The sequence below is a fragment of the Asterias amurensis genome, chromosome 16, assembly GCF_032118995.1.
Source record: "Asterias amurensis chromosome 16, ASM3211899v1".
Classification (NCBI taxonomy): Eukaryota; Metazoa; Echinodermata; class Asteroidea; order Forcipulatida; family Asteriidae; genus Asterias; species Asterias amurensis.
This window is the reverse complement of record NC_092663.1, coordinates 10,466,742-10,481,186: the sequence shown is the minus strand read 5'-3', so window position 1 is coordinate 10,481,186 and position 14,445 is coordinate 10,466,742. Positions and strand designations below refer to the sequence as shown.

The window sequence follows — 14,445 nt, the reverse complement described above, 5'->3', positions numbered from 1 at the left end:
GCTGCAACAACAAGGTTGGAGAATGGGACTTTTAGTGATCCAGCCATAGCCACTGCTAAAGCCATCAATTCAGACATGGACTAGTCCGTTAAATTGGATTCTCTGGTGAGGTTTTGCTGTAGTGTTGGTTCTGAGAAGAATCAATGGTTGACAACTCAACGTTTCGATCAGTATGCTCTGATCGTCTTCAGGAGGATGCTGGACTCTGTTGCTGGATGCTGCTTAAGTACTGCCTTGGAGAAAAGTGGTAGCTGGGCTTAACCTCACATTATTGTACTCGCACTGTGCAAAGTTTCAAAACCTGGTTAAAATTATATATATCTTTTTGTGTTTGACAGTTATGAGATCACAATGGAAACGGGTATGCGAGCGGGTGCTGGGACGACAGCCAGGGTGAGTGTGGTCCTTCATGGGGAGGAGGGTCACTCAGAGACCAAGGAACTTATCTGCAAAGGGAAGCACATCTTTGAGAAGAATTCAAGGGATCGCTTCATCATAAGGTAAGGCGATAACTTGAGTTATAGACACCTTGCATAGTGTGGAGGGCATCGACATGCTTTTATCCTGTCTGACATTTTAGGAGTCAAATTGACTTTTAAAAAAGACCAAAATGGTAGATGCACATTTGGGGAGAAGTATTCTGCATTTCTATCATTTCGTTTATTCTGGTTGTGAAGCCAAGGACCCTCGGAAAAGCAAACTTAATCACTGTACTAGCCAGGAGAGAGATGACAAGGGAGTTTCAGTTTAAGATGGGGAGGAAAATTTCAGAGAATTATTCCAGGGAAAAACGCACGCAGTCAATTAGGAACTGAAAATGCAATCCTCATTTATAGGCCCCGGGCTTGATTTAAACCAGGGTCCCAGAGGTAGAAAGTAAGGAAAGATACCACTTTGCATTGTGGCCGTGTCCTTTGCAATTTAGTTTCTCACCTGCAAGGAATGATGATCAGGAAGAGTCAAATTCATTGGCTTCTTGCTAGTTTTATGAAACCTTGCCCAGAAAAGACAGCCTCTGTTTTCATACAATGTGGCGTGTCATGGCCGAGCAGTTAAGAGCACCGGATTCAAGCTCTGGTGTTTGACCAGCAGAGTGTGGGTTCAAATCCCGGTCGTGACACTTGCTATGTAAAATTGGGGAGGTAGTGCTTTCTGCTCTACCGGCCAGACTTCGGACTGATGATACCCAAGCCTACATCCGTATGGACTGTAAAAGGGGTAACCCTGTTTCAGCCCTACGAGTAGGTGGCAACGGCCTCTGGAAACTAATAACTGTAGCCCACACCTTGGAGTGGCCTTCAGGCCCTGTGTAACTGGCGACACCTTTATACCAAGTCTACTTCTTATTGGACTCCATAATCTCATGACTCTCTCTCTCTCTTTCCTTCCATAGCGTTCCGGAGTCCCTAGGCAACATGCAGAAGGTCCATGTGTGGCACAACAACGCCGGTGTCTCTCCGAGCTGGTTCTTGAGCCGCGTGGCTGTCCGCGACCTCATCAACGGCCAGAAGTGGTACTTCATCTGTGAGAGGTGGTTTGCTGTGGAGGAAGATGATGGGAAGATCGAGAGAGAGTTGGAGGTCATGGACAAAGGTGTTGGTTTCCAGAAGGCATTCTTCGCCAAGTTGTTTCAGTATTTCTCTGACTACTATCTTTGGAGTTCCGTCTTCACCCGTCCCCCGTACAGTGTCTTTACCAGGGTGCAGCGTCTGACCTGCTGTATGTGTATCTCAATGGGATTCATGTGCATCAACACCATCTGGTACCAGCATCTCGACAAAGAGGTAAGTGCTTCTTAAAGGCAGGGTTATTTTATTAATTTATTTGTTTATGAGAGATCGCCTAGCAACACAAGGCAACAGAAGATCACTTCAAGGTGAGGGCTACACTTGACTGGTTTGGACTGTAAACCCAAATCAACTGTCACCGGGTACACCTTGCCACCTACTCCTTGGGGCTACGTGTAAGTCCCTAGGATGTAGAATGTAGGCATGGGTATTATCCACTAGGAGCCTGGCTGGTAGAGCAAAATGCACTACCTTCCCAACATTTTACAAAGCAGATATGGTTAAGTTCCTTGCTCAAGGGCACGCGTGTAATGACAGGGATTTGAACCCACTCTCTGCTGATAACAACACCAGAGCTTAGGTCCTGTGAAATTGTTGTTATTTGTCAAAGACCAGTATTCTCACTTGGTGTATCTCAATATATTCACACAAAAAACTATCTTCATGAAAGACTTGAAGTCCCATTTGCTTCGCCTGTTTCGAACTTGACTTTTGTGCCACCCTTGTTGTTGTTTTTGTTTGCACCTTGAACGGTTTTCTGGAGACGATTATAAGTTCATATTGATTTTATAATTATTCTTATTCTTATTATTTGGCTAATAGGAAGTTGAGCTTGGACTGATTGATGTATCCGGAGAAGCGATGCTAGTGGGAATAGTGACGGCCCTACTCGCCATCCCAGTCAACTTCCCTGTAATCATGGTCTTCAGACGAACGAGGGTACGTTCCTTTGGAAATGTTACTTTTCTCAATTTATCTAGGATTATTGTAATTATGATTCTAGACTTTTAGTAATGCAACCAAGGATGCCTCATAGGTAACTTAATCACAGTAGCTCGCAGGCCTGAGGAAACCTGTAAACATGGGTGCTTGCTATGTGAACCAGAAACACAGGGGTTAACCCCTACTCTTTCACTGTAGCTTGCAAGCCTGAGGAAACCTGTAAACAAGGGTGCTTGCTATGTGAACCAGAAACACTGGGGTTAACCCCTACCTTTACACTGTAGCTTGCAAGCCTGAAGAAACCTGTAAACAAGGGTGCTTGCTATGTGAACCAGAAACACCAGGGTTAACCCCTACTCTTTCACTGTAGCTCGCAAGCCTTGGGATCCTGTAAACAAAGGTGCTTGGTATGTGAACCAGAAACACTGGGGTTAACCCCTACCCTTTCACTGTAGCTCGCAAGCCTTAGGAAATCTGTAAACAAGGGTGCTTGCTATGTGAACCAGAAACACCAGGGTTAACCCCTACTCTTTCACTGTAGCTCGCAAGCCTTAGGAAATCTGTAAACAAGAGTGCTTGCTATGTGAACCAGAAACACCAGGGTTAACCCCTACTCTTTCACTGTAGCTCGCAAGCCTTAGGAAACCTGTAAACAAGAGTGCTTGCTATGTGAACCAGAAACACTGGGGTTAACCCCTACTCTTTCACTGCAGCTCGCAAGCCTTAGGAAACCTGTAAACAAGAGTGCTTGCTATGTGAACCAGAAACACTGGGGTTAAACCCTACTCTTCTAGGTTCTTTTACAGGCACTACCAATCCTGTTACATGGGACCCACACATTAGGTTTATTTTCGTGTGAAATGTTCATCAAAGGTCAAGATCTCATTCTTCAGGTATAGACCCTATTCACAACACTCCTGTCCACCATGTTGTGTGTCGAAGCGTGTACAAAAAGGATGGTACACGTGTTAACGCACCTCCGAACAATTTGCGTCTACCATTTTCTGCCGTTTTTGGCAGTCCAATTTTTTTGTGCACATTTTGACACATTTTGACACACAAAGGCACTGGTGATGCTGCTTGCACAAACGCGACGGGACCGCAAGATGACAAGCGCGCCATTGTGTACGTGCGTTGAATATGAAATAGACATTTGAGTTTTTTATTGAACGCTCACACAATGCTGTTTTGTCAACTTACAAAACGGCCGCACAAAAACATGCTGTGAGATGGCTGTTTTGTCAGTTTAGAAACTGGGCGCCTGCGCGCATGCCGGGGCGCGTATATAGGCCAGTGCGCCCTCTAGTTCTTATATATAACTCTATGATTGGAACAAGGTTTGCTGATATTTTTGATTTGTTACTATTTACCTAGGATTGAGGGTATTTTATTAGAATTATGATAATTGTTTTGATAATTTGTAAATAATTAAATTTTTGTATGGTGTTGACAGGCAAGACGTGAAGAGATTGAGGAGGAGAAGACGTTCAGGAGCGTGAAGGCAACGGTTGACATTCCAGAATCAGGTTAGTTTGCTATGTATTGATCAACAATCACCTTTTGAACACTAGGCGAGGGGCCCCCTACTTAGATGACGTCTTATGCTTAAGGTCTATCTCAAGATCAATTCCATTTTTTTGTGAAATGGAGCCCTGAATACTTGAGGCTAAATGTACAGAGGTAGAAACAATGTGTCTGGAAATGGAAATTCCCCTCAAACATACATTTTATAAAAACTCCAACCTGTACGCTGGCTGGCCAAAGGCTACAGAAAGGATCTGTGAATGCCGCCTCAAGCTTGCTGGGCACTGTGTCTGCCACTCAGAGCTTGCCGCTTGCCCAGCCATCCTCTGGGAGCCCACACAAGGCAAGGCTTCTCGTGTGATAAGACGTCTCTCCTTCGTTGACACTGAAACGAGACACCAGCTTGGCAAGCACTGAGGAACTACGCTCCTGCATGCTGGATCGGAACATCTGGACGAAAAGCACTAGGCAGTCTCGAGCTTCTACATGGCGCTCAACTTGCTGAGGATAGAATGATTTAATCTTGTATTCTAGATGTGAAGTTTATTTCAGAACCTCACCCAAAAAGGTTCCCTCATGAGAGCTCACAACACTGCTGACAAAAGTAATGAATTTGTCCATAATATGTTCCCACATGGGTAAGACAAATACAAAGTAATATAGAGTGACTATCTGATGAAGAAAACCCTTAAAAAGGCACATTGATACTAAGTTTCCTTTTTAAGGGTTTCCATTTGGTGGTAACCCTTTTGCACTCGCACCGCCCGGAGGCGCCCTGTGTATTACTCCGCATATCGCCCACAGAGTTTAACATGGTGTACTTTGAGTTATAAACATGTGTTTTATAAACTTGAGTTTTAAAAACCACAGAAATATACCCTGGAGATCGCTGAGCTCAGACACCCTCTGTGTCATCTGTGGACGTGGCGTATACGTGATATGTGTGTATGGCAAAAATGATCACGCGTGACCGGCAAAATGGCGTCCCACATAGACTGTTTCTATGTGTTTTCATTGCTCATGACGTCAACTGCATAGCAACAAAAATGGTCTCACAACAAAATCGCAAATACAATGATGCATTCAGTGTGTCTAAGGGTTCTATTGCTACATTGTTAAAACACTAATAAATGGCCGCTTTTAATTTATTACAATTTCAGCTGAACCAGTGGAGACGATTCTGAATGAGGGCAGCTGGGATTCAGGCATGGGTGAACATTTTGATACTAACCTGCATGATCTACAGGGCTGGGCCCAAGAGAAGTGGAAAAACAGGCAAAGGGTAAGATGTGTTTTTTAGAATTTTTTGAATTTTTATTATTTAAAACTTAATCTACAAAACTCTTAAAGCAGCTCTATGAAATTGGGCGCGCATCAGAACACCTCTGGAGTTAATTAAATAAGCCAACATCAGCATCATCTTAAAGACACTGGACACTATTGGTGTATCTCATCATATGCACAAAAAAACAAACCTGTGAAAATTTGAGTTCAATTGGTCGTCGAAGTTGCGAGATACAAATGAAATAAAAAACACTCTTGTCACGCGAAGTTGTGTGCTTTTAGATGCTTGATTTCGAGACCTCAAATTCTAAATCGGAGGTCTCAAAATCAAATTCGTGGAAAATTACTTCTTTCTTGAAAACTACATTGCTTCAGAGGGAGCCGTTTCTCACAATGTTTTATACTATCAACAGCTCTCCATTACCAAGTAAGTTTTTATGCTAAGAACTATTTTGAGTAATTACCAATAGTGTCCACTGACTTTAATCTATCCCACAGAGCTCCATCAACCAGAGCAAGAGCAGCAGCCGCGCTGCCAGTGAGGTCAGTCGGAGCTACGACTCCCTCAGCTTCACCAGCACCTCGGATGCATCCCTGAGCAGTAGAGGCAAGCACGCCGATGTCAGCGACAGCGGGGTGAGCTCACCGGACACCCACAGCATGCAGTCCAACTACCTGGCAGGATGCTACCAGGCTGACCATAAGAGGTTGACCAGTCCTAAGATATGGTTGCCTAACTGGTGTGGGATGCTAGCCTGGGGGATCTGTGTCTTCATCTCTGTCTTCTCTGCCTGGATCTCCATTTATTACGGATACAGGTAATAAAAAACTCCACAAAATTCAGGGAAAATACAGGAAAGTAAAGGGTCACACAAGTAACAATTTGTGTTATTATGTGTGTGACTAAATGTTAGGTGTGCGACCTTCAAAAACTCATTTGCACAATTTTTGTTTTTGCTCATGTTTTTTTAATTTTGTGTTTTTCCTTTATTGACTTCAGATATATTTTTATAAAAATCATGAAGAAAACTATTAAAGACAGTGGACACTATTGGTAATTGTCAAAGACCAGTCTTCTCACTTGGTGTATCTCAACATATGCGTAACTAACAAACCTGTTAAAATTTGAGCTAATTTGGTCGTCAAAGTTGCGAGATAATAATGAAAGAAAAAACAACTTTGTCACACAACTTGTGTGCTTTCAGATGCTTGATTTTAAAACTTCAAATTCTAAATCTGAGGTCTTAAAATCAAATTTAGGGAAAATTACTTCTTTCTCATTTACTACTCCACTTCAGAGGGAGCCACTTCTCACAATGTTTTATACTATCAACCTTTCCCCATTACTCGTCACCAAGAAAGGTTTTATGGAAATAATTATTTTGAGTAATTACCAATTGTGTCCACTGCCTTTAACATAAAGAGAAAAGGAAACTAAGGGTTGTGGTATGTCCACGAGCTTTGTATCGGCGTCTAAGTGCAAAAAATGTTGTATATCCTAAAATAGCACTTGCATTGCGCGCCAGTTTGACATTACCAAAAAGGTTATATCTTGTTTAAAATGCTGAGACACAACAACAATTTTTGCAAGATTAAGATGTGATTTTTTGCAAGATTGAGACACAAGGAGCTCTAGTAGAGAGTTGTACCAAAATTGCTTCTAACAAAATGATGATTGTACCGTTCTCCAGGTTCAGCAATGTCAAGTCTGTGTACTGGATGCAGTCTGTCTACTTCTCATTCCTTCAATGCATATTTGTCACCCAGCCAGCTGTGGTAAGTCAACTACCGAAGTAAAATAGTTTGTTAGTATAATGTGGGTTTCTTTGTTTGTGGAGCTGGATTTGTACCGACAACCTCTCGATTAACGTGCCTTTTTCTCCAAATTGATATATCTAGTTCTATGTTGGCAGTCTCCGTGTTTAATATCTTTGTTCGGGGGTGCCTATCATAGTAATCCCTGGTGTGCTTCGATCCCAACTTTAAGCTGGTAAGCACGAAGAGAAAAATCTTGCTTAGCAAAAGCCGGTTACCAGCAAAACTACCATATAGTTTACAATGTTATTGCTGGTACTCTGCTTTTTTGTTTGTGTTGTCTGTTTTGCTCAGCAAAGAAGTCTGGTGAGCCAAATTTTCTGTTTGGTACTTTGATGAATTTGGGGCTTATACTTCTTCTGACCCTCTTTGCATCCAACACCTTCTTTCATTTTCTTCAAGATGTTGATGTTCACCATTGCAACCTCTGTAAGACACAAAAACAACATTCGCATCTTTGATCACTATGACGACAACATTGACCTGATTGACAAGAAGAGCCTGGAGAGAGCACGACTGGAGATGTACGATAATGACTTGGCTAAGGTCAGAAACTTAAACCTCTTAAATATTTAGTAGATGTTAAATTTGCAATGGGGATAAAGATGGGGTAAGCTCTGTATACTCAGTCTTTTCTCGAGTTCCTTACAAAAAATCACAGGCATATTACTAGGTTGTGATTCAAAACCACGACCTTTACCAATCTAGAGCAGATAATGACCAACTAGACCACCACTATTGCCTGGAAGCAAAAGAGAAGCTTGTAATTCAACCTGAGTATAATGCCTGTGATTTTTTTTTAGAGGCAGCCTGCCACATTTACTGTCATAAAAACTTTCTGTAAAAAAATAACACTGCCTTGGATCGACCATAGAAAGAGATTACCATAAAGTTGTTTTTTTAAATATATATTTTTTTCTACAGGCTGTCGCTGCCAGACAGAGATCTCGCTACTTGAGATTTGCTCGCCCCCCTCAGGAAAAAGAACTGCAGAAGGCCAAGGAGAAGATGCTGAAAGAGAAGAACATGTGGGCCATCCTCAAGTAAGTCATTTGGGCAGTGCAATGGCTGTTCCCAATACAGGGAGGTTTTGAATGGGAATATTATTGTGTGAGACTTCAATGTACAAATGTATACATTTAGTTTGCGGTATCCCCATTTGGTTGTTGACTGTGAATTCTTAAACACAAAACTAAAAATAAATGTGCTAACAATTTAAAAATTTAAAATAAAAGTTTGCCATGAGCAAGGCTTAATTTTAAGCCACTCTTGGTAAGGGGGGCTTCAGAAGAAATCATTTAAGATGAATATAACTATGGGAGCTGAAGGTGGGAATAATGTGAGTATTTCTCTTAAAACAGTCTAGATTGTAGGATGGAGGGAAATTGCACCAGGGCAAAGAGTTCAAAAGAGATTGAGAAGCTGTTGGCATGGCTCTTTGTTCAACATCTCAGCAAAAATGTTTTGATTTTTGGTGTTGAACAAAGAATTGACTAGAGTGGGATTCGAACCAACGACCTCCGGATTAACGCGCCGGCGCTCTACCAACTGAGCTATCTAGTCCTGTGTTGCAATGTCCTTATTTTGTAAATATCTTTGTTCGGGGGTGCCAGTCAGAAGCCATACAACCGTTAACTGCCGTGAAGCCAGGGATCACACCCAACTTACAATACAACCTGGGAAGCGGCAGCTTGGGGATCACCTTAAGGGATGCGACTTTTCGTTTCAGATATCAATATAAACCACAAGGGAAACTGACTGGGTAAATTTTGAAATGTTTTTTTGCGGTTGCACAAATCGTTAATCCGGAGGTCGTTGGTTCGAATCCTGGAGGTCGTTGGTTCGAATCCCACTCAATTTTTTTTTAAAATCTGGTATCACGCTCAAAGTAAAGAAATCAGATCGGACACACTGGTAGCACATTCACCATGAAAATATCCATCATCACAGGAAATTCAGTTGTGATTTTTGTTTTTGTTTGTTTGTAGGGATGTGATAATGTGCACTACATTGTTTGCATGTCTCATGTGGATGGCATACGGACGCCAGGTTGCCTACCATCATCCTGCTAATCAGGGGATCAGACAGACCTTCTTGCAGTAAGTATTTTATGATTATTACTATTATTATTATTCATGGTTTTTAAAAAAAATCATTAAATTTTGTTGCCATTGGCAAAATTACATTGAATTTACAAATTTTGTAGTAAAAACATTAAAATTACAGACAGAGTAAAAATGGGTTTGACATTAAAAAAAGGACAATTAAATGTACACAGGCTGTCAACTTACATGTAGTGGAAAATGTTTATGTACATGTATTATGTGTTGTATGCTTTATGTACCAAGTTCTGGTGGTTTAAGTCATCGGAGTGTGGGTTCAAATCTCGGTTGTGACATGTGTATCCTTGAGCAAGATGCTTTACTTTAATTGCTCTTCTTCACCTAGGGGTATAAATGGGTACCTGCGAGGGTAGAGGTTGATACTGTATATGAGAAAGCCACTGGAGCCCCATGGCAGCTCAGAGCTATGTACACTCCCTAGGGAGCTGAAAAAGATTTAAGTAATGTTATTTGTCCATTAAAGGGAAGGTACATGTTTGGTAATTACTCAAAACAAATATTAACTTAAAAACTCACTTAACGAGCATTGGAGAGCTGTTGATAGTATAAAACATTGTGGGAAACAACTCCCTCTGAAGTACATGTAATGTAGTTTTTGAGAAAGAGGTAATTTCACACTAAAATAATAAAAGACTTCTAGCTAGAAGTCTTTTATTCCTATCTGAAAGCACACAAATTCGTCCAACAAGGGTGTTTTTTCTCTTATTATTTTCTCGCAACTTCGATGACCGATTGAGCCCAAATTTTCACAGGCTTGTTATTTTATGCATATGATGGGATACATCAAGTGAGAAGACTGGTCTTTGACAATTACCAACAGTGTACCTTCCCTTTATTTAAGATCAGATTCATAAAAGTAAAAATAAATGTATGTAAGCAGGCTTCATGCTCGCACGCTTTCATGTTTGCAAGCTTTCACGCTTTGTCACAGTTCAAGTTTGTTCTCAACAGCTTGTCACATTTCTGTAAATATTCCAAGAAGCTATTGTTCCTTATTTCAGTTTTATTTTTTCTTATTTTACAGAACGCCGCATCCTTTCACAAATATCTCAACTGTGGATAATCTATGGCAGTGGCTCAATGAAGACTTTCTGGACACGCTCTATTGGGAAACATGGTACAATGGAGAACATGTTACTGAAGAGAAGGTAAGTGTGCCTCGTATAAAATTAAAACTTTTTTTTTGGGGGGGGGGGGGTTTGGGCTTTTGGAACTTAGCAGCTGATAGAGATGATTGCGTCTTTGTTCTGAAATTTAATGAAACTGGAAAGCACTGTACAAAGTCTTGTATGCTAGGCAGGTTGTCATTTCTCTTCAATGTGAAAGTTACATTAGACCGTCTTTCTTTCAAGGCAAAGTATACCTTTGGCTTTTGGAACTGTTTGATTGTTTTAATCCTATATAAATGTATATGTTAACAGTAAAACCAACTTGTGAAAATTTCATTTCAAAAGAGTAACACTTCTCAGATTCGAAATTTGGGGCATAAAAACCGATATAAATGTATTCCTACTTAACCACATTACTTCAAGTCACCTGGAAGTGGTATTTTGTCAAAATAAAGCTTTTGTCACTAAAATATGTGTTTTGATGAGTGGAATATGAATAAACAACTAACTAAGGTTTACATAAATTAGTTTCAATGTTATTTACAAATTGGAAAAAAAGCCCGACCCGAGAGGGCGCTGTTCGTGACGTCAATCGAGGCGCGATGAATCGCATGCAGTGCCAACACAGCATAGTGACGCTTGGCGCAAGCTAAAAACATGTCCTCAAAGTTGAAAAAGACGTCGGACCGGACAACTTGGCAAACTGACACCATCTTTAGTTGTTTTGGTGCATCCAGCAGCAATACACCTGGTTGACATTGCCGGAAAAATGCAAGAAAAAAACTTTTTCAAACGTACAAACTCACGTCCAGGACTTGAATGTACTTGCACGTACGTGTGTTCGATGTTCGATCGAGGCAAAGTCTTCCTCGATTGACGTCACAAAAGGGGTAGGCGGAGTCACCCCCACACAACTTTATTTAATTTGTTAAACATATAAATCGTCAAAAACAATTACTCAAAAAATTGTTTTATTGTTCAGGAACATATACTCTAATGTTTGAAGGGGGAAAAAAATCTATTTCCAGGTGCCTTTCAATGTTTCTCAAAATGCTTTATACTAGCGAAAGCTGCTAGAGGCTTCTAGCCCTATAGTTTTTATTGGCATCAATTTTAAGAGTGATTACCTAATGTAAACCTTCCCTTTAAAGCCATTGGACCCTTTCGGTAAACAGCATTGTCCAAGGCCCACACTTTGTGTACCACAACTTCTATATCAAATAACAAACCTGTGAAAATTTAGGCTCAATCGGTCATCGGAGTCGGGAGAAAACAACGGAAAAACCCACCCTTGTTTCCGCGCGTTTCGCCGTGTTATGACATGTGTTTAAAATAAATCCGTAATTCTCGTTAACGAGAATTTATATTGTTTTGCTGTTTTCTCAAAAAGTAAAGCATTTCATGGAATAATATTTCAAGAGAAGTCTTTCACCATTGCCTTCTGTAAACCCTGTAAGTCATTTGTAAATCTGTGAACTTTTATTTTTTTTTCTGAACCAAAAGGGTCCAATGGCTTTAAGAAGCAAGATAATTTGTTGCTATAGTGGATCCATTTTAATTTTTTTATTAGTAATGGTTTTTTTTTTGTGTTTTTTTTCCTTCATTTTTTTCCATCAGAAGTCCATCATGAGTGGTGATACCATCCTCTTGGGCAAGGCCAGCCTTCGCCAAGTCCGCATCAGACATCACTCCTGTCCCCTTGCTTTCCAAGCCCAGTATATCTTCAATGACTGCAAGTCCGGCTACCATGTTAATGTCCAGTCCACACAACCGTATGGACCGGACGGGTCATGGGTCCACTCCAGCCGGGAGACACTGAAGCGTTATCAGAAGTGGGGCAAGTTTGGAGCGTACGAAGGGGACGGGTATAACGTGGATCTGAATAACAGCAGGTCAGTATTAAAAGCAATAAATGGTTAAGTGTCTTGCTTAAAGGCTGTAGACACTATTGGTAATTACTTAAAGTAATTAAGCATAAAACCTTTCTTGGTAACGAGTAATGGAGAGAGGTTAATTTTATAAAACATTGTGAGAAATGGCTCCCTCTGAAGTGCCATAGTTTTCGAGAATGAAGTCATTTTCCACGAATTTGATTTCGAGACCTCAGATTTAGAACTTGAGGTCTCGAAATCAACCATCTAAATGCACACAACGTCGTGTGACACCGGTGTTTTTTCTTTCATTATTATCTCGCAAGTTCGATGACCGATTGAGTTCAAATTTTCACAGGTTTGTTATTTTATGCATATGTTGAGATACACCAAATGTGAAAACTAGGCTTTGACAATTACCAATAGTGTCCACTGCCTTTAAGGACACAAGCGTCAAGACCAGTACTCTAATGATCAGAAACACCAGAGCTTGAGTTCAGTGTTCTTTTCGCTTGGCCAGGGCCGGCCTCTTGCGACATGGTGGCCCAACCAAAGGGAGGCTTGTGGGACTTAAGCCCCCTGAAACGGCCTGCCAATAAAATAACTAAATTCCTAGAAAAAGGAAGAAAAAAAAGGGTAGGAAAACCAAAAGAGTTTTACTCTAACCAAAATTCAGCTGGGCCCAATTTCATAGCGCTGCTTAACGGTAAGCAAATTTTCGTGCTTACTGTAGCAGAATAATTTGCTTAAGCCTTAGCATATTTCACAGGTTAGCAGACAAATTGGGCGGCCATATTGGGCGGTCATTTATTTTTGTGCGGTAAGCACCGGAAGGTTAGCATGCCTTTTCGTGTGCTTATGGTTAGCAGCGTTATGAAATGGAATTTGTGCAGTAAGCACAAAATCGGCCGTTAAGCAGCGCTATGAAATTGGGCCCTGATCAGAAAGAGCAGAGCTTGAGTGCAGTGCACTTTAATGATCGGCCACACTACGCCACTACTCTGATTTCTTTCATATTAGTATTGATATTTTCATTTGCAGTGTTCGGTTAACGTGCCGGCGCTCTACCAATTGAGCTATCTAGTCGAGTCCCACTTTAGTTGAGTCTTCTTTGTTCAACCCTAAATCATTTAAAAATTCACCCAGCCAGTTTCCCTTGCTGTTTATAATATTCGATGCTTTCTTTTTCATCAGGCAAGAAGCAGCTTCACAGCTGCGATTTCTAGAGAACCATTCTTGGATTGACGATCAGACGAGGGCGATCTTCGTGGAGTTTACGCTATACAACGCACCTACAAATCTGTACACGTGAGTCTCTTTTTTCAGTTTTTGTTTCCAGACTTTTATTCATCGTCCTTGTTACTGATATTAAAGGCACTGGACACCTTTGGTAATTGTCAAAGACCAGGTTTTTCACTTGGTGCATTCAAGCATATGCATGAAATAACAAATCTCTGAAAATTTGTGCTCAATTTATTATTGAAGTTGCAAGAAAACAATGAACGAAAAAACACCCTTTTTAGTTTATTTTTATTTTTATGCAAGTTCGCCCAAAACATGGCTAAAAGCCACTATAGGTTAAGGGCTACAAGCAAGAAAATATAGAAATGCAGAAACTCAGTGGTGGAGCTGAAGGTAGGAACTGATATTCCTCTTATGAGATGGCAGATCATAGGATGAAGAGTAACATGCACCAGGCAAGAAGTGCTTTCACGTGACTGAGAAATGTTTAGGCCTGAGGGTCTCTCTCAGATTCAAAAAATTTTAGTTGGAAATTTACTTCTTTTTAAAAAACTATGTTTCTTCAGAGAGAGCTGTTTTTCTCAATGTTTTATACCATCAACAGCTCTCTGTTTCTCATACCAAGTAATTTGTTATGCTAATTTAATTTTGAGCAATTACCAAACGTGTCCAGTGCCTTTGTGTACTAATTATAACAGTTCTTAAACCTGCACAATGTCTGACCATTCACTACCATCAACCTGGATTGGAAAGATGTTTACGTACTACGCCAGTCGGCCGGAATGCAGCAATGCGGCTATGCTGGCACCAATTTTCGTGCTTATTTAGGTGCCAACCCCATAAGTTATTGCACTCGAGATTTGCCTACTCTGACTCGCAATAGACTGTGCAAGTCTCGCACGTAGCGAAAACGAGAACTTAATTCGAAAAAAAGTATATTTTTGTACAAAACCAAATTGTATTGAAA

The 14,445-nt window shown here is 40.8% G+C and overlaps 1 protein-coding gene across 2 annotated transcripts in view; it reads left to right on the top strand.

The window, feature by feature from the left end:
• The window catches only part of LOC139949260 (uncharacterized), a 136,837-nt gene that overhangs the window by 91,577 nt on the left and 30,815 nt on the right, over positions 1–14,445 (top strand). For both annotated transcript variants that reach the window (XM_071947657.1, XM_071947655.1), the window contains exons 40-52: positions 339–500; positions 1,394–1,784; positions 2,391–2,507; positions 3,964–4,036; positions 5,195–5,316; positions 5,817–6,136; positions 7,010–7,094; positions 7,536–7,679; positions 8,058–8,176; positions 9,122–9,232; positions 10,281–10,404; positions 11,983–12,257; positions 13,431–13,544. In XM_071947657.1, the coding sequence (XP_071803758.1) occupies positions 339–500; positions 1,394–1,784; positions 2,391–2,507; positions 3,964–4,036; positions 5,195–5,316; positions 5,817–6,136; positions 7,010–7,094; positions 7,536–7,679; positions 8,058–8,176; positions 9,122–9,232; positions 10,281–10,404; positions 11,983–12,257; positions 13,431–13,544 (2,157 nt within the window). The remainder of the gene's footprint in view (positions 1–338; positions 501–1,393; positions 1,785–2,390; positions 2,508–3,963; positions 4,037–5,194; positions 5,317–5,816; positions 6,137–7,009; positions 7,095–7,535; positions 7,680–8,057; positions 8,177–9,121; positions 9,233–10,280; positions 10,405–11,982; positions 12,258–13,430; positions 13,545–14,445) is intronic.